Genomic DNA, 20,613 nt, shown 5'->3' with positions numbered 1-20,613 from the left:
CATGCGGGTGCCCATGGCCACCCCCTTAGTCTGTAGGAAGTGGGAGGAGTCAAAAGAGAAGTTGTTGAGTGTGAGGACGAGTTCCGCTAGGCGGATGAGAGTGTCGGTGGAGGGGGCCTGGTCGGGCCTGCGGGACAGGAAGAAGCGGAGGGCCTTGAGGCCATCTCCATGCGGAATGCAGGTGTACAGGGACTGGACGTCCATGGTGAATATGAGGTGTTGGGGGCCAGGGAATTGGAAGTTCTGGAGGAGGTGGAGGGCGTGGGTGGTGTCACGGACATAGGTGGGGAGTTCCTGGACCAAAGGGGAGAAAATGGAGTCCAGATAGGTGGAGATGAGTTCGGTGGGGCAGGAGCAGGCTGAGACGATGGGTCGACCAGGGCAGGCAGGTTTGTGGATTTTGGGAAGGAGATAGAAACGGGCCGTGCGGGGTTGGGGAACAATGAGGTTGGAGGCTGTGGGTGGGAGGTCCCCTGAGGTGATGAGGTCATGAATGGTGTTGGAGATGATGGTTTGGTGCTCGGGTGTGGGGTCATGATCGAGGAGGCGGTAGGAGGTGGTGTCGGAGAGTTGGCGTCTGGCCTCGGCGATGTAGAGGTCAGTACGCCATACTACCACTGCGCCACCCTTGTCTGCGGGTTTGATGGTGAGGTTGGGGTTGGAGCGGAGGGCTGCCCGTTCTGCGGGGGAGAGGTTGGAGTGGGTGAGAGGGGTGGAGAGGTTGAGGCGGTTAATGTCTCGACGGCAGTTGGAGATGAAGAGGTCGAGGGAGGGTAGGAGGCCGCCTGGGAACCCTGCAGCCATATGGTATCAATGTGGACTTCACCAGTTTCAAAATCTCCCCTTCCCCCACTGCATCCCTAAACCAGCCCAGTTCATCCCCTCCCCCCACTGCACCACACAACCAGCCCAGCTCTTCCCCCCCACCCACTGCATCCCAAAACCAGTCCAACCTGTCTCTGCCTACCTAACCGGTTCTTCCTCTCACCCATCCCTTCCTCCCACCCCAAGCCGCACCCCCAGCTACCTACTAACCTCATCCCACCTCCTTGACCTGTCCGTCTTCCCTGGACTGACCTATCCCCTCCCTACCTCCCCACCCACACCTTCTCCACCTATCTTCTTTACTCTCCATCTTCGGTCCGCCTCCCCCTCTCTCCCTATTTATTCCAGTTCCCTCCCCCCATCCCCCTCTCTGATGAAGGGTCTAGGCCCGAAACGTCAGCTTTTGTGCTCCTGAGATGCTGCTTGGCCTGCTGTGTTCATCCAGCCTCACATTTTATTATCTTGGAATCTCCAGCATCTGCAGTTCCCATTATCTCTGATACTACGTTCAAAAAGATTGTTATCTTAAAAGGCCAGCAGGAGGCATTCAAAATCTAATTTATTATGTCAATTTGAAATGAGACTTTCAAGTTTTGTATTCTTTTTTAGGACCTATGTGTAACGACGAAAGGTTTTTTTCGAAGAATAAACTGCACACAACAAATAAGGGCCCAAACCCAAGGGGATTGCAATCTTGCAAAGGCAAAGATACTATGAAAATATTCTATCTTCCTAAGATTAGGATTATTTCAGTGACTTGGAGACAAATAAGGACTGCAGTTGCCAGAAGCCAGAGTTTATAGGTGTAAATCTGAAAAAGCATAGCAGGTCAGAGAGCATCCAAGCAGCAGGTATAACTAAAAGTTTGGCCTGAAATGTTCAATTATCAGTTCCTCGGATGCTGTCTTACCTGCTGTGCTTTTCCAGTCTCACAGCTACAGACCATAGTTATTTCAGTCTTTTCTCCAAGGTTAGAAGATAAACAGGCAAATAGCCAACCTATCTTAATTTATCACCTATTAAATAATCATACATTTTTGCTGCTACTACCGTACAAGAAAAACAATTTATATTTATATAGTGTCCCTAATCCAGTAAAACATCTCAAGACACTTCATAGGAGTGCCAACAAACAAAATTTGACATAGAGCTACCTATCAGGACATGTGACCCAAAGACATTTCATTTTTCGGAACATTTGTAAGGAAGACAGAGGTACGGAGGTTCCAGTGGCCGGGGCCCAGGAAGCTGAAAGCATGACCACCAGTGACAGTAATTAAAATCTGAGTATGCAGAACACGTGAACAGAATTTGAGAAGGTGACAGTGAGAGACAGAGCCAAGGAAGAATTAAAACAAAGACCAGAATTTTAAATTTAAGGTGTTTGGCCTACATTTACTTACAGATAAGCAATGAGTACAGGACTCATACATACGGTCTGGATGCAAGTTAGGAAAAGAGCAACAGTTTTACATGAGTTCAGGTTGGGAAGTGTCAAAGGTGTGAGACTGGCTCAGAGACCTTCTGATTGACAACTTGCCATCAGCTGATGGAAGTCTGAAGTCACATCAATGTGCTATTCGCAACAATGATCTGATGGTCACATTTGTTGAAAGTATTGTTGGGAAAACAGTGCTACAGCTTTCCAAGACTCCAAAAGGTAGAATAGATTCTCAGTCATTATTATTTGGGCTGTCTGAATTTAAGATGATTTAAAGGAAGCTAAATAGAAACATACTCTATCAAATAGAAGGCACACAATGCCAAATTCAACACTGATTTCCCCTTAATTCTCACCAGTATAGTACTGAGATTGTCCATCGAGTCCTAGGACTGAATTATTTCTAATTCCTACAAAAAGTGAGTTAAATTTTTGCTTAATCTTACCCATTAAGATGATAAAATTACAGATGGTCTCCTGCATCTGTAGATAATACAGTGGATGCCAGAATTCTGAAGGATTATCAAACTAAAACATTGACTTTACTTGACCCTCTGCTGCTGCCGGAAGACAGAGTTTTTTCAGCATTTGCAGTTTTAATTTCTGAACTACCATGTCTATGTATGTATAAAGTAGGCTAAACATGGATGTCCACTTGGGCACAGGGAAACAACAAAATAAAACAGAGTTGCAGATGATGGAAATTTGAAATAAGAACAGAAGTTGCTGGAAACACTCAACAAGTCTGGCAGCATCTGTGGAGACAGAAACAGAGTTAATGTTTTGAGTCTGGTATGACTTCTCTTCAGGAGGATTATTCTAATTTGCAGCTCCGTTTCTAACCCCGCTTCTCTGAACCATCCCGACGAAGATCGAGGAAAGTTTGAGAAATAGACATAACAAGATGAAACCCTTCTGGAGAAAAGTCCAGAACCGAAACATCAGCTTTCCGGCTCCTCTGCTGCTTGGCCTGCCGCGTTCATCCAGCTCTACATCTTGTTACCTCAGATTCTCCAGCATCTGCAGTTCCTACTTTCTCTGAACCAAGTTTGAGAAATATCTGCCTCAGCACCCGCTTGACAATAAAACACCCGCCCACCCACGCACGCACGTTAAAAGACCATCGGCCAGAAGCGTGAACATTGCTGTTTGTCTCTACCGGTGCTGCCTTAGTGCTAATGAGAGCTTCCAGCCTCGGCCAGCTAATTTGGTGCACACTCCGCTCCGGTCCCCCGGCCCCGTCCCACCAAGAGGAACTGAAAGCGCGGAGCAGCCGGAACACCACTGCTATTACCTTCCGCTCGGACCGGAAGTGGCGGAAAACAACAACGGCCAACGGCGCGAGTGGTTCGGGATTGTATTTTTTTGTGAAGAAGCGGAGTCGGTCCTGGGGACAGCGAGTAGTGGCTTACTGAGGTGTAAGGGGAGCAGGATGCCGCGGAGAAAGGTGAGCGTTCCTGTAGGCCGCGGCTGAATTACAATCTCACCCTCCATTCCCTGGGTGGCAGGATTTATTGTAATCCTCTCGCCGCCACCATTCTCCATCCTCCTCCTCCCCGGTGACTTGTTTTTCTGCCGGAATCTCAGGGAGAGGGAAGGCTCAAGGTCTGACTCACCCCTTGACGGGCCGGACATGCCATTTTAAGGGAAGGGGAGAGAGGAGACGGGATGGGACGGAGCTTCTCTCGTTTCCTGCCGGCCCCATGGAAAATACGAGAAACCGCTGCTTGGCGCCGGGCCTGCCAAGGTCCCAGTGGCGCGCGCGGACCCGCCCCTCGCTCATTCTATTGGCAGCGACCTCTGTCAATCAAGGCTATGCCGGCGTTCCCGCCATATGATTGGCTGGCGGATAGTCGCCGCCCCGCCCCCGGGTCTGTTGGAGGGTGGAAGCGGTTTGTGCAAAAGCAACAGTGGCAGCTGCTTCTGGGCAGTGGGGGGCTGGGTCAGCCGAAACAAGACAAGGCACCACACCACGCCACCGAACGTAGTTACAGTTCGGTTGACTGACTAGTGATAAGCGATCAGCATTGTCGCACAGTTAGAATTTGTTGTCTGCTACCAACATAACCTAATACAGCGCGCTTTAATCTATTGCTAAATAAGAACCAAAAGAACTGAGGATGCTGTAAATCAGGAACAAAAACAAAGTTGCTGGAAAGGCTAAGCAGGTCTGGCAGCATCTATGAAGGGAAAAAAAAGTTAAAATTCTGAGGAAGACTGACTGGGCCCGAAACGTTAACTTTTTTTTCCTTCTCAGATGCTGCCAGACCAGCTGATCTTTTCCAGCAACTTCTGTTTAGTTTGAACCATTGCTGTCTGTACTGGGACCCAGTAATAAATGACAGTGGTAAAGGAGAAGCCAGTGCTTAGGTTAATTTAATTAATTCAATACAGTAGGTTTTCTTCATATTTCTGATTGCTGTCAGTACTGTATGATTACTGTGAGCCTTTCCCTTGATGCGCCTTCCTTTGACAATTTGGTTCTTCAGTTGTAAAGTGAAAATAAAGAGTGTCTTTCACAGCCTCCGGAGGTTCCCAAATATGTACAGCCGTTGAACTACTTTTGAAATGCAATCACTAAGAAACACCCAAGTGTGAGCTCAGCAAGCCGTCACGAATAGCAGAATAGTTCATTTATTTTCTGCGATGTTGTTTGAGGGATAGTATTGGCCAGGATGCTGGGGATAATCCCTTGTTCTTTGTTAGAGTTGATGGAGCATTTACTGTTGTATCCAAACAACAGCACTTCCTCAGTACTGCAGGTGATTAACGGTGTTGCATTCACGTGTTTGGCATGGATCGTGCTGCTTGATATGTTGCCAATTTGTAATTTATCTAATAGCAGTCTTCGTTGGAGTTAAAATGGTTCTGAAATGACACTAGAATTATCAGGCTGCCACAGTAACTGGTGCAATTCTTGTTAGATAAAAGTGATTCTGTGGGTGTAAGGTTGATTGGCTGGGCCAGCATTTATCGTTCATTCCTAAGTGCAATCGAAAAGGTTAGCTGCCTTCTTGAACCACAGCAGTCCATTTGCTGATGTACTTTGACCCAATGCCACTGAATGAATGGCAAAATTGTTCCAAGACATGGCGGAAGGTAAGTTGGAGGGCAAGTTGCAGATATTGGTGCTCCCAGGTACCTGCTGCCCTTGCACATCTAGATGATAACGATCTTGGGTTTGGAAGGAGCTGTCTATGGAGACCTGGTGAACTTTTGCAGGAGATTCTGTGTAGTGCTGTGCGTCTGTGGTAGAGGGAGTGAATATTTACGGATATGGTGCCAATCAGGTTGGCTTCTAATTCTTGGATGGTGTCAAACATATTGGGTGGTGTTGGATCTGTACTTATCCAGGCAAGCTAAGAGTATTTCAATATACTCCTGACTTGTGCTTTGTAGATGATAAACGGTCTTTGAGGAAACTTAAGTAAGCTATTCGCTGCAAGATCCCTAGCATCTGATCTGCTCTAACAGCCACAATATTTGTGTGACTGGTTCAGTTTTCAGTGAGTGCTTACCCCAGGATGATGCTAGTAGGGAATTCATTGATGGTTAGATTCTGTCAATGAGATGTTCATTTCCTAGCATTAGTTTGACATGAATGCTACTTCTCACTTATCATCCCAAGCCTGGATATCACCCAGATCTTGCTGAATTTGATCTGGAGGTGCCAGTATTTGACCGGGGTGAACAAGGTCAGAAATCAGATGCCACCAGATTATTATCAGGTGAAGGCAACGTTGTAAAACCTTAACCTTGGTCTATAATCTGCTGTCGTTTGATTTCTGAACTTGCTGTATTTGGGCAAGAACTTCTTCAGTGTGTGAGGTATCACGTATATGTTGCTGAACATTATTTAATCTTGAGTAAACATCTGTGTCTGATTTCATATTGGGAGGAAGGTTCTTAACGAAGCAGTTGAAGATGATTGGACCTAGAACACTATGCTAAGAAACTTCAGGCTTCTTGAGCTGTCGAACTGGTGTCCCTAATTCTGGGCCTGAGACCTGGGTATAAGTCCCACTTGCTCTGGAGGTGTGTCATAAGATGTCTGATCAAGTTAATTAAAAAAATCTACCCTGCAAGTCCTGCAATGATGCCCTTGAGCTGAAATGACTGACCTCCAACAATGACAGCTATATTTCTTTTTGGTGACAATGACTCAGACTAGTGGCAAGTTGCCTCTGATTGTCGTTGATATTAGTTTTGATATGGCTCCTTAGTTTAACACACTGTCGGACATGGCCTTGATGTCAAGGGCTGTCACTCTTACCTCACCTCACCTCTGGAACTCATCTCCTTTATCCATGTTTGAGCCAAGACTATAATGAGGTCAGGAGCTGAGTGGCCCCGATGGATCCCAAATGAGCAGGTTGTTGCTAATCGAGTGTTGTTTGTCAGCCCTGCTGCTGACCCCTACCATCACTGCTGATAAGCAACAGCAGACTGATTGGGCAGTAATTAACCAGTTTGCATTTATCCTACTTTTTGTATATAGTTCATACGTGGGCTATTATCAATGTTGGGTAGATACCAGTATTGTTATTCCTACTTTGATAATCTGCACTAGTTTGTCATGTTATTTTTCTTTTGACTACATAAACAGGAAATGATTTGCTCCTAACGTTCCTTGAATATTTGTACTGTTGTCTGATTTCTGACAAATAGCTTTTAAAAAATTTCAAAGCTTGGAGTTTCAGTAGGCTTTTGAGAAGATCCCACATAAACATGCAGTTGAAGTGCATGGACTTAGAGATTGTTTCCTGTCTACCAACCAGTTCTCAATCCATTTAAGTGAACTAAGTAGGAATAAACTGGTCTTTTTCCTAGAGGTGGGCAGTTACAAGTGGGGTAGTGCATGGATCAGTGCTTTGTCCCCAGCTATTCCCAATGTCCATTAATGGTTTAGATGAGGGAATTGCATGTCATTTCTCCAAGGCTTGCAGCTAACACAAAGTTGGGTGGGACAGTATGCTGTGATGAAAATCCAAAAGTACTAAAGTGTGATTTGGAAAAATTAAGTAAGTGTGTAAATAAATGGCAGAACATTATAGGGAAAGTGAGGGGTGGAACAAAACTTGGGTGCCCTCTTAGACCAATTGCTGAAAGTAAGCATACAACTGCAGCAAGTGGTGAAGGCAGCAAATGGTATGTTGGCTTTCAGAGAGGATTTGAGTACAGGTGAAGGGATGTCTTGCTGCAACTGTACAGGGCGTTGGTAAAACGGCATTTGGAGTATAGTGTGCAATTTTGCTGTTGATGGGAGTCCATAACAAGGGGCCATATTTCTAAGGATACTGGGTAAACCATTTAAGATTGAGATGAGAAATTTTTTCGCTCAGAGTAGCGAGTCCAATGAATTTGCTACCCCATAAAAACAGTTGAGCCCAAAACGTGGTATGATTTCAAGAAGGAATTGGATATAGTCCTTGGGGCAAAAAAGAGATCAAAAGATACATGGGGAAAGTGGTAAGGCAGTTGAGTTAGATGATCAGTCATATCTTAACGAATGGTGGGGCAAGCTCAAAAGACAGAATAGCCTACACCTGTTCCTATTTTCTGTTTCTGTGAATTTCTTCACCTAGAGAATGGTGAGTCTATCACAGGAAACTTGAGGTTAAATCTTTGAAGACTTTCGGGAAAGATGTGGATAAAGCTCTTAGGACTGAAGGGATCAAAGAATATGGAGTGCAAGTGTGAAGAAATAGCTGGGTTGGATATTCGCATCTCACATTGAATAATGGAGCAGGCTCACAGTCAAAGGGCCTATGTTGGCTCTATATTGTACGTTTTCTCTGTGAAATCTAGCAGAAACTTTAGGCTGTTGTGACTCATGGATTTTGTTCCCCTCTTGTCTTTAGCTAGTTGACTATGAAGATTGTGTCTTTGTACATTATTTTATACTTGTCCATGTGGTCAGGACTGGATGAGACGCATCTAAGGACATAGTCATAGCGATTTAAAGCATAGAAACAAACCCTTCAGTCTGTGCTGACCACATATCTTAAAATAATCTAGTCTCTTTTGCCAACATTTGGCCCATATCGCTCTAACCCCTTCCTGTTCATATACCCATCTTGATGCCTTTTAAATGTTGTAACTGTACCAATCTTCACCACTTCCACTGGCAGTTCATTTCATACATACACCACCCTCTGTGTGAAAAGGTTGCCCCCTTTGGTGCCTTTTAAATCTTTTCCCTCTCAGCTTAAACCTGTGTCGTATAGTTTTGGACTCCCCTACCCTTGGGGAAAGACTTTGGTTGTTCACCCTATCCATGCCACTCATGAATTTATAAACTATTATAAGGTCATCCTTCAGCTTCTGATGCTCCACCAAAAGTAGCCCCAGCCAATTCAGCCACTCCCTATAGCTCAAACCCTCCCACCCTGGCAACATTCTTGTGAATTTTTTCTGCACCCTTTCAAATTTAACATCTTTCCTACAGCAAGAGCCAGACGTGAACACAGTATTCCAAAAGTGGCCTAATCATTGTCCTGTACAGCCATAACATAACCTCCCAACTCCAAGACTCAGTGCGCTGACTAAAGTTAAACATACGTAACACCTTCTTCACTCTCCTATCTACCTGCAACTCCACTTCCAAGGAACTATGAACCTGCATTTCAAGATCTCTTTGTTTGGCAACACCCCCCAGGACTCTACCATTAAGTATGTAAGTCCTGTCCTGGTTTGCCCGACCAAAATGTAGCACCTCAGATTTACCTAGATTAAACTCCGTCTGCCACTCCTCGGCCTGTCTGCCGAGGTTGCGCAGTACTCTGAAGCAACCTTCGCTTGGAGGGAAGTAAGGGAGGAAATGCAGATGCACTGACAATAACTTTCCAATAAAGGTTAAATACAAGCGTGATGCCAGAAGATACTTTCAGGCAGAGAACTCTAGAAAAATAAAAGTATCAGACCTACTGTCACACTTTCCACCATGAAGAGTACAAGGAAGTAAATCCTTAATCAACCTCATGCCGTTGGCACCAGTCTGATCCACATTGACTGTTCAATCAACTGAGCTGCCTGCGCCCAAAGTGTCTGAGTTGCTGTGGCAGTTTATTATTTTAACTGCAATCTGTAGTCTGGAGCTATTGATCATGGTGGTAGAAGCTCAATTTACTTCCATCACATTACTGGCCAGGAATATCTCCCATTCTAACAGCCTGGCATTGGTGTAAACTGGAAGCATTTACAGGTTAAAACTCCCTGTTTAGCCATGTTATATGTGCATTACCCTTGACCATTAATTGGCAATCGCATCCAGGGCTGCCTGCCAGTAGCAGAGATGTTACCCATTGTATCAGGAGGAGAGTATAGAGGTAATGTCGTTGGAATAGCATTCCACAAACCCAGGCTAATGCTTTTACCGTTGCAGCTGGTGAAATTTAAAATCAATTCATAAAATCCATAATTGAATGCTTGTGTCAGGAATGGTGAATAGAAACTATTCTGGTTCGTTAATATTCTTAAATGTCCTTGAAGGAAGGATTCTGCTCACCTGAGGTGATCTGGCATACTTGTGTTTCTAGATCCACAGCACTGTGGTTGGCTGCTGGCCTGTCTGGTCATTTTAAATGGAAGTTAATTGTTTCAAGGGCGGTTAGGGATGTGCAGCAAATGCTTATTTTATCTTATATTTACTGAGCAGCTTCTTCACAGCAGCCTTTTATAATTTTATTTTATCTATAGTTCTGATCAGTTTGCACTGAGTGGCCAAGTTATTGCTATAAAATGGAATTAGAGTAGTGCCAGAACTACTTAGCACTCCACTGAACACTCCCTGTTGATTGCTGGCAGCATCTGTGGAGACAAAGCAGAGTTATGTTTTGGGTCCAATGACCACCTTCTGAACTGATAGCTTGGAAAAGTAGGCATTTATGCTAAAGATCGGAGCTTGGGAAGAAAGGGGGGTTGGTGCAGGTAAAGGAGTAAGTGATAGGTGGAGATTGACCCCAGAGGGAGAGAAAGACAGGCAGACAATGGGATGGATAATGGTGAGCCAGTGAAGAAAGAAGCCTACGAATGACAATCATAGTTAGTGAAAGTGGGTTAGCTGTGCTGAAAATTGCCCATTTGATGATAAGGGCTTAGGTGTGGGGATGGGTAAAATATATGGAAGAAGGTGTTTAGGTCCTAAAATGATAGAGCTTGATTTAAGATGCTGTTCTTCCAGCTTGCGCTGAACTTTGAACTTTGCTGTAGCATTGCAACAGGCCTGAGACAAAAAAGGTGGCAAGTTGAATACAAAGCTTGGAGTAATTCTTGCAGACAGAATGTAGGTGTTTTGCAAAGCAGTTGTCCAGTCTGTATTATGGCCCCCCCCCCAAGTGTGGAGGAGATCACGTTATGAACAGTGTGTACAGTAGACTAAACTGACTAGAGTGCAGATAAATTGTTGCTTAACCTGGCAGACTTAGCTGGAGCCTTGGAAAGTGGGAGGGAGGATGTAAACGGGTAGATGTTACAGTTTCTGGAATTGCATGGAAAGGTGTCGGGGGAATGGAGGAGGTGTGGGTTAGGGTTACGTGGAGGGAATGGTCCTGTAATGGGTATTGGTGATCAGCCTATCCCCAGAAATTTGAAACAGATGTCAAGGAAGGAAAGAGAGGAGTCAGATGGATCAGGTGAGGCTGAGAGAAGGATGGAAATTCGAAGCAAAATTGACAATTTCCACCCCCACCCCCCCGCCGTGTGATTTGTACAGCTTGATTTACTCTGACATTTTTTTGGCTCACAGTTGTTAATTTTGGCTTTCTGAATCTCATAGATAAGTGTCATTCATCTCTGGGTTATTATCTTTCACAGCTTCACGAAGGGAAAATGTCAATGTACTGTTTGACCTGAGCACAACTTCCACTTGCATTGTTCTTTCATATCTGCAACATCGAAAAAGGAGGAGTAAACAAGCCTAATCTGCTACTGAAACCCTAATGAATGCTTTTACCGGCATGCATTTGGAATTTTCCAGTTTTCTCTCTGTTGGATCCCTCCCCAGAAATTGTTCGTAAACCAATCATCCAAACCTTTACTTAAAATTTTCAACTTCATGAAGCCTTCATCTCTTTTAGCCCTGTCCCTGACAAACTCCATTGCTCCCATGTTCTTGATAATTAGGTTTAAGATGCTCATGCTCATTTTCAAATCCTCCATGTGTTGTCTTCTCCATATCATTTATTCCTATAGTCATTCAACTGTACGCACTTTGTTTAGTCCTTCAGTTTTACTTCCATTGCCCACGTACTCCACCACAGACAACTACCGTTTCATTCAATCATCCTCTGCTACCTGAAACTTTTATTAACATTGTGATTTCCATGGTGCCATTTTCCTTCCAATTTTAAAACTTGTTCTTAAGATCCTCTTTAAACAATTTATTTTACAAATGTGGGAGACAAATTGTGACTGACTCTTTTTCTCACTTTATAGGCACTTTACTGCAAATAAAGGTGTACATTTTTAAAATTCCAGAGAAACAGGCTGTCTGCTTTTTTTTTGCTACTTGATGACTGCAGCACAAGCACTTTGAATTGTCTGTAAATGATAAGACTGCATAAATGACTCTTAAATAGAAGGAAAACCTTCCCTGCATATAGCGTCTGCATTACCATGGTAACATTTACATTGCTGGGATACCAATTCTTGTTGCATAGCACCTGTATTTATTTGTATAAGGAAGATTGAGAGTAATCAGGAGATCCAAGCATATGTTTTGCATTATCATTATTCAGCAATGATTGCTAGGCATCAGATTACATTCGAAGCTCAAGGTTGCTGGTCCATATTCTACAAGGACAAATGGTTTATATGCATAGTTTTGTTTTGAGAGTAGAAGCTGCGTATAATTGCTGCGTAGAGTCATTTATAGTAAAGGAAAAGCTGAAGAATGTCTGCAAATAGTGATAATCTAAGTATGTTGTTACAAAGTAATTTATAGATTGTTAAAAATAAACCAACCTATAAAAAGTGGTCTCCATTTTTTTTATGAGTAGTGTTCTTATCTGTTGAAATTTTAAGTCTTTAATAAAACTTGTTTCTCTCACGTTTTTTGCTGTGCAAAGTGAAATTAATCATAATCTGGAAACTGTCTCTATACTCAGTTTGCTCTTAGAGAGCAGTGTTAACTATCACAATAGGCACTTTACTGCAAATAAAGGTGTCATCCCTGTTCTTGTTCAGTGCTTTCAATGATTTTGGAAAATAGTGGCATTTTAAACTGATCACAATGTACTGATTAACACAACTGTTGTATTTACAAATGAAATAAAGGTACGAAGCAAACAGTTGACAAATGTGTGTTCATATAGTTCAAGAAGACAAAGTAAATTGACTGTCCTGTGTCAAGCAGCTTCCCTAAATAATCTGGACTCAGTTATAAATTCTATTTGTGTGCGATTTTAGATATTTCTATGTTCATTTGAATTGAAAATGTAATTTTTGCAATGTAGTGTTCACAGTTTGACTGTCAGTTTTTATGGCAGAAACTTGAAGTAAACAGTATTCAAGTGACAACCAGTTTTGAAGATGTTTGTATTAGCGTAACCAAATACGTCAAACAGTGTTTATGATGAATTATGGCAATGATCTTGGTATATGAGAGGAATATTTTAGGATGTGGGAAGAATGAAGTGACTTATATAAAAATAGAATAATGATTGATTTAGCATAGAGTTTAAAGTTTTGAAGTAAAAGTGTAATGTTTAAGTTCGGTATACTTTGATTTGGAGTGGGTTTTGTTTGAAAGAAAGAGGTATTATGTAAGACGATGGGTCTGTGTGGAGAGACATGAAAGTAAGAACAACTCATGCAAGTAATATTAGAAGCAAAGAGAGCGATTAGGAATTATTTTCCCTTACTTGAATGTGGGTATCACAGGCAAGGCATGTTGCTCGTCCCAATACGCCCTTGAACGTTTCAGAGGGCAGTTGATGATGCCAGATAAATAATGGATTTTCACACTACAATCATAGGTTGTTGTTATGTTTGCCATCTCTGAAGCTATCTGTATATTTCGGATTGGCTAATTGAATTCAAAATTTCACCAGTTGCTGCTGTAACATGAACACATTCACCTGGGCCCCCAGATTACTAGTCTGATAAGAATAGCACAAAACCATATCCTTCCCTTTGCCTGTCTAAAAACACTTAGTCCAGCTGACATGGTATTTCCAATATGAGTGTGTATCCTCTATTTGCTGTACTGTTTTGTATCTGTGAGTAGAAGTTTAAATTGTATTTACAGAATGATATCCCAACAAAAACAATGGTTTTTTAAAAAGTTATTGTTCCAATTGAGCTCCTAGAAATCTCACATTTGGGGAGGAAAAATGTGAAACAATATAGACTAAAAATATTTGCATTGCATTTGTTTACAGTTGCTTATGCAATTAACTGGGGTAACATGAGTTTTACAGTATATTGCATCCTTTGCTATATTTTATCTGAGTAGGAAGATGATAATATAATATATCTCCAATGAAACTAATGTAAGACATTGTAAAGCTGACTTACGAATTTTTTTTCATCTCTTCTGAAGTCAGGCAGTAAAGTGGTTTTTAAACAATGCCTTTGCTACCATTGTGCTAAAGGCTGCCGACATAAGTGGAACGTGAGCTACCATAAAACTAACCTCATGTTACAACATTTGCAACCATCCTTTGTTCATAAATGATACAAAAGACTTTGCTGTTTAAATGCAGTTTTGCAATAATTTGAATTCATTATTATATCTGCACACTGATTTAATTAAGGATGTCTGTAATACAAGATCATGCTCAAAGGTTATAAATAATGCCCCATTGATTTAAAGGAGGTTGAAATGTGGTATTTATCATTTTAAGCACTGTTTGCGATGACTAGTGTTCTTTTAGGTTCAAATGGTGTTGTAATGTAAGGATATCCAAACTACAAAAGTAATCAGTTTTAACAATCACATCCTAGACCTTTTTTATTGTGTTCCGTTCCTTTAATTTCTATTTGTGAACTTGTGAACATAAATTTGTAACTTAATTGATAGGGCTAGTGTTTAATCTTAGCGAGTGGTTTTGTATTGTGTTACAAGAAGGGAGCAAATTTAAAGGTCACTGTGATATAATCAAGAGGAGGATGTATCATGCTGAAAAGTAACACAACCAGGCTTAAATATTTGTCCGCACGTTGCTAAACCTTCCCACAGCAGCAAACATTATTAATTTTACTACACCTTTCATCATTTCCGAAATATCACAGTCTCTCTCACTCTCATATAGAAATAATTCTAGCATGTTAATAACATAAATTTAAGAATCAAACACCTCTTTGATTATTTGACTCTTTTACCCCACACTGCTGCTTTATGGACTCCAACTATGTGGATGGAATAGCTTCAATGGTTTATTTCTGTTGCCCTGTGGGATCTCATTTATGTTTTGTAGTGTATATTACAAATATATGGGTTGCCTGATGCTTGCAGTATTTTAACATAAATAATTCTAAACTGGGTAGTTGGGCAGGGCCAGGGTGGCAGCATAATTGATGGAACAGAAATTTTAAAATATGTTGCAGAAGGCCTGGGCTATAACTCCCTATATTCAGGTTTGTTTTCTGTTTTTAGGGTAGACCACATTATTAAGGATATCTATTCATCTCTTGTCTTTATTGACTTTTTGTTTTGTTCCAACATGCATGGTATAACCTTTTAAATTTGTGTCAGAACTGCAGTCCACTTCTGAACTCCATTTCTTTCAACTGAAATACCATTGTTCAGCTCCTGATGGTAAAATATTTGAGTGATAAACAAGATGTTTGTTAAGCAAGAGCTGTGCCATTTACTTGAAAATTGAGGATGACTAGTTTTTATGCAATTGTAAGCTACTCCTATTATGAGCAGATTTTGCTGTCTGAAGTAGCTTGTAATTGCTGGCAGGCATCCGAATTGAAATGCTACTTTTTAAACATATATACTGCGATTGATAGGTGTAAATTATCAGTTGCAAAATGAAGTTTTGTGCACAACATATCGAACAAGACAGTGCAGAAAACACTATTGAGAAAATTGCACTTTCCTCTAGGTTTAGATGTCTAGTTAAATTTGTCTCCAAATATACAATTATTTGGAAATGTTTCCTAGTTTTAGAATGTATGGTATGTATGCCTTACTATTAATGTGAGCAGCAAAAAATTAGATTCTATCAATTATAGCCATATGCCTATTTTAAGACAACTATGGTAGTTGGGGGTACCTCCTGTTTTGTGGAACAAATTATAAAGAATTGATATTGGCGCACTTTTAGATTCAGGAAGAAGAGTACATATGAACAACCATAAGGAGTGAAAGGAGATCAAAACAAAACTAGGCCCATTTGCAGGAGAGGGATGGGTTTATGTTGAAACAGGTAGAGGTGTTGAAATGTTTCTAATTCAATTAGCTGATCAAAATTAATCCAAGTGATCGTTTTGATCCTCATGCTGTGCAGTCACCTTTTCTGTGAGGTGATTTCTGCTGTACAAATAGGTCCAACTCTCACTTGAAGTAGTTCGGTGAGTTGCTGTCCTTACACAAACCAGAAGGTTCTTCCAGAAACCCCAAGTCTTTGGCATGAGCCATTTCTAAAGTCCAACCATATTTTCACTCAGGAAATTAAAATTGTGATCCTTGAACCTTCCTCACGTAATTAGTTGGAACAAAATGTCTCCTGATCACAACTTCGTCAAATGATACCTGAGTACCTCCTGTCATTTATGTGTTCGTGCAGAAAATAGGAACCAAAAAATAAATAGGGCATGTTTTCACTGTTGCAGTCATACCCTGCTGATTGTGTTCCCTCAGGAAGCATCCTAACAAGGTGAAGTGGAAGCCTAGTGAGTAAATGGACAGTGAACGAAGGAGGCAGGTATGAACACTGTGTGTACCTCTATGTTTGGGAAAGATTTAACCCTTTTAATATTGCAGTAGTAAGGGATTAAATTTTATATTAAAAATTTATCAGCTGGTGATTTGGGAATAGGACCGTTCGTAAAGTTACAGCACTTTTAACAATAATTGTGTATTCATGACAGAATAAAATACAATCAAAACTTCAACTGAAGTTGATTTTCTTTCTATGAATATGTCAATCAGTTCGCCTAAAATGAAATCATTGCTCGGGCCTAGTAATTCAGTATGCAATTTATTGGCTCAAGTCTGTTCATGGTTTTATTAAATATCTGTTTTCAATTATTTTACATACTCCAGATTGCATTATTTGTGCTGTTTTTTCTGGTTTAAAATTTGAATGTTGAGTATGTCATCTGCAGTTATTTTCATAAAATCCTTTTAAATTCATTTGGCTGATTGTACTTAGACCAGCCAACCAATTAGTTGTTCTTATCATTTTTTACCTCAACTCTGATTTTGTTTTTCTCTTTCAAGTAAATATCCAGTGACCTTTTAAAGTTGCTATTGAATTTATCTCTGGAATCTGTTTGGGTACTGCATTACATACTGGAACGGCATAAAATGAAAGCCTCCTCCCCTTAGTTTCTTTTGTCAAATATTTTAAATCTATTCATCGACCTTCTTATCAGTGGAATCAATTTCTCACAATGTACTACGTCAAGATCCTTTATAACCTTGAGTACTTCTTGCTGTTAAATCACTCCTTTTAACCACCATCACTGAAAGGAGAATAATTTAGCTTCTTGATTCACTCCAAACAACTCAAAAGTTTTAGGCCTGCTCAATTTCCCCTAGCACCCTCAAAAATAGAGTATGTGGATCACCTAGGTATCAAAGTTCCTGCACCCTGTTCTACATGACGAGGTTTATTTTAGACGTCCCTGATTTATTTACTTTCTAAAATGCTATTCTTAACAATTCTTTGTGTAATTTTCAAATATCATCTGTTTTGCACATCTCACCAGTATATCTGTATGGTTCTGAAGTCTGCTATTAGCTTTGTCATCGTTGAGTAGATTTGTCATCTGCAAACTTCAATATTTTTGCTTTCTAAATCCATTATCTAGACCATTAATATGGATCTCTGTGTCTGAGGACACTGCTATATATGTCCATCAGCCTGATGACCACTCAAAATTACTCTCTGCTTGCTACCCCTTCGAATTATGTATCAGTGCTGCTTGTGCCCTTTTAATCTTGTTTTGGCATCCCTAACAAATCTGTGATGTGAAACTATTGATTGCTATTTGGAAGTTCCTGTGTGCAGCAGGAACTGCGTTACATTTAGCAACGCTCTTCAGTACATTAAAAAGCTTGGTCAAGTTTGGCAGACACAATTTGCCTTCAATAAATTTGTTACCTATTCTTTAATCAGTTTTGCTTTGTTGAGATCCCCAATCATTTTCTCACAATAGACATTTGGCTGACTGACATAGTTATTGGATCTATCCATCATATGTACAGGAGTATAACCTCTGGTCCTCTTGTAGCGCTATTGTTTTCCAAGGAAGATTTGAAAATTTGAGGCTGGAGCCTCTACTTTTTCACTCTTTCTTCTCCTGGGAACTTCCAAAATGAGTGACTGTTTAAGTGCATCCTCTTTGTTTATCTTTAGACTATCCAGTTTGTCTAATGTTTGTTGTTATGATGCCAGCTGCCCTTTTCTTAAAAGAATTAAACTGTAATTTCTTGAATTTTTGTTGAATTTGAGCAATTTGGTAGCTTTGGTTTGGTAGGATGTTGTATTTTAGCATAAAGGCATACATACGATTGTGCTATTTTGGGCTTTCTGTAATAATTGCTGAACACTAGAGGGCTCATTGCCTTGTATGAAAAGCAGCAAGCTGCCCAAGTTTGAGACAGTATTGGGAAGTATAAAGCTACTGGAAGCATACCTGAGGTAATTCATTCTGGCGCTGGAGCGTGTCCAGCGGAGATTCACACGGATGATCCCTGGAATGCTAGATTTAACGTATGATGAATGGCTGAGGATCCTGGGATTGTACTCATTAGATTTTAGAAGGTTGAGGGGAGATCTAATAGAAACTTACAAGATAATGTATGGCTTAGAAAGGGTGGACGCTGGGAAGTTGTTTCCGTTAGGAAGGGAGACTAGGACCCATGGGCACAGCCTTAGAATTAGAGGGAGTAAATTTAAAACAGAAACGAGGAGACATTTCTTCAGCCAGAGTGTAGTGGGCCTGTGGAATTCATTGCCACGGAGCGCAGTGGAGGCCAGGACGTCAAATGCCTTCAAGGTGGAGATTGATAAATTCTCGATCTCGCAAGGAATTAAGGGCTACAGGGAGAGTGCAGGGAAGTGGAGTTGAAATGTCCATCGGGCGTGAATAAATGGTGGAGTGGACTTGACGGGCCGAATGGCCTTACTTCCACTCCTACGTCTTGTGGTCTTATTCTCTGTATGAGTCTTCTGCTGTGTTGTCTGCATGATAGGCTAATGAGTAAAAGGTGTTGCAACTCTACCAAGAAGTGGTGGAGATAAAACAGGTGAGAAAGATGGCTATAACTAAGTGCAATTTCCAAATTATTTATGTGGAGTAATAGAGGTGCAGTTTGGCAGTCTGTCTGTTAAGATGCGAGTTTGATATTTTGAAAAGTTAAATCTTGCTTTTGTTGTTGAACTGTGAATAGTATTATTTTGGATAATAGAGGACTATTTTCGAACGTAATCTTGGGATTTCACTAGAGTGCAAAGTATGCAGTTCAGTTTAGTTAAAACATTGCTGAACACCACAATCCTTCATGTTTGTTCATCTTTGTCCTCACTTACATTTTATCTGATTGTTGAAAAAAAACTGCCTTGCATGCTTCTCTTTTCCTCCTTTTTGGTTTGCTTATTTTTTGTATTGAGTGATGCAACCAACATTTCTATTTTGAGTGCTCATCCCATTTTATATAATTTTCCGTCCTGTGTTCTTCTCTTTCTGCAGTCGCATTCCTGAGTATACAGGAGCAGAATTTCAGCTTTTCAAGCTTGTTCTGTCACTCATGGGAACATGGCTGCTCTGTATTTTAACTTCATCTACTTTCCTTGGATGTATTCCTATATGCCTCTTCCTGGCAAACATCAATCAGTCTCACATTTAAAATGAAGGTTTGAATTCATGGGACATTGGCACCAGTACTAGGGAAGGAGGGAGCTGCTTATTAGGAACAAGCTCCACTTGAATCATGTTGGTACTAGAGAGGAAAATTATAAAATCAAAGGCAAAGGAGAATATAGGATTACTGGTTAGTCCTGGTTTGACTGTTACCAGAAAATAACTTGGTTCTAGGTTGTATGCAGTTTGGAGGATGTTGAAACTCAATGGGCTGAATGGTCTCTATCTAGAATGTAGGGATTCTATGATTCTATAATTTAATTTAAGTGGATGGGGTTCTACATTTCTATCACTGTGTCAATAAAGAATCATTTCCTAATTTCTCCTTTGAATGGTTTGTACCCTTGTCTTGGGTTGGAAAATGTTCTGCTGTATCTACCACAGATTAGCACCATGAATTCCTTACAGAATCCTCATTTAAATCTCCATCATATTTGTTCCAGGAAATACAATCTTAGCGTACGTAATTTCTTCTCTCAGTCTAGCCCTTGGAATCCTGGAAATGTTTTGGTTGCCGTACTCGACTCTTGTTCCAAGGCCAGAATGTTCTCTCTCTAGATGTTTTGTTCAGAATTATACATAGCACTTCAAATGTTGTCAAATACATTAAGTGGCTGCAGCAGCAAAACATCTTTCCCTTTATCTTCTCTTCCTCTGCTTATAAAGGCTAACATTCCATTAACCTTACTATTTTTGAGCTTGTCTGATGCTTTGTCATCTTCTGTGTATGTGGTTCCTAAATCTCCTTAGACTTCCACGGCTTTTGCAATTTTTAAAAAATTGGTGAACCTGGTTATTGCAGATAAATATATTTTATTGCAATCACCTTCACTGTATTGTGTCTGTGATATTCTGTTCCTATATGTGCACATTTGTTTTAGCTTCAATTCTCAATATTTCTCACCAGGAAGAGGCATATAATTAGCCAGGTAAAACAAGAGAGCTGAGGAGTGGGACAAGTTTAGAATTCAGCAAAGGACTAAGGGATTGATTTAAGAAAAGGAAAATGGTGTACATGTGTAAGCTTTCAGGGATCATAAACTGATCATAAAACTTTCCATTCAGTGTGTGGAGAGAAAAAGATCAGCGAAGACAAGTATGTCTCTTGCTTCCAGAAACCAGGGAGTATATAATGGAATACAAAGGGATGGCTATCCAATTAAAAACATATGTTTTTGGTTCAGTGCTCACAAAGGAGGGCACACATAAAAGACTGAAAATGTTGGAGAACTCTGGGTTCAGTGAGAGGGAGATACTGAAGGAGATCAGTGTTGGGGAGATTGATGGGATTGAAGGCTGATAAA

The 20,613-nt window shown here is 40.9% G+C and overlaps 1 protein-coding gene across 3 annotated transcripts in view; it reads left to right on the top strand.

The window, feature by feature from the left end:
• Positions 1-3,547: 3,547 nt before the first annotated feature.
• The window catches only part of kat7b (K(lysine) acetyltransferase 7b), an 86,814-nt gene continuing 69,748 nt past the window's right edge, over positions 3,548-20,613 (top strand). For 2 of the 3 annotated variants that reach the window (XM_048560779.2, XM_048560777.2), the window contains exons 1-2: positions 3,550-3,713; positions 16,080-16,143. In XM_048560779.2, the coding sequence (XP_048416736.1) occupies positions 16,120-16,143 (24 nt within the window). In that variant the 5' untranslated portion in view covers positions 3,550-3,713; positions 16,080-16,119. Of the gene's footprint in view, positions 3,714-16,079; positions 16,144-20,613 lie in introns of all 3 variants that reach the window. The other variant, XM_048560778.2, reaches the window with a different exon arrangement.

The sequence above is a fragment of the Stegostoma tigrinum genome, chromosome 31, assembly GCF_030684315.1.
Source record: "Stegostoma tigrinum isolate sSteTig4 chromosome 31, sSteTig4.hap1, whole genome shotgun sequence".
Lineage (NCBI taxonomy): Eukaryota > Metazoa > Chordata > Chondrichthyes > Orectolobiformes > Stegostomatidae > Stegostoma > Stegostoma tigrinum.
The sequence above is the reverse complement of the archived record's forward strand: the minus strand, read 5'-3'. Positions and strand labels throughout refer to the sequence as shown.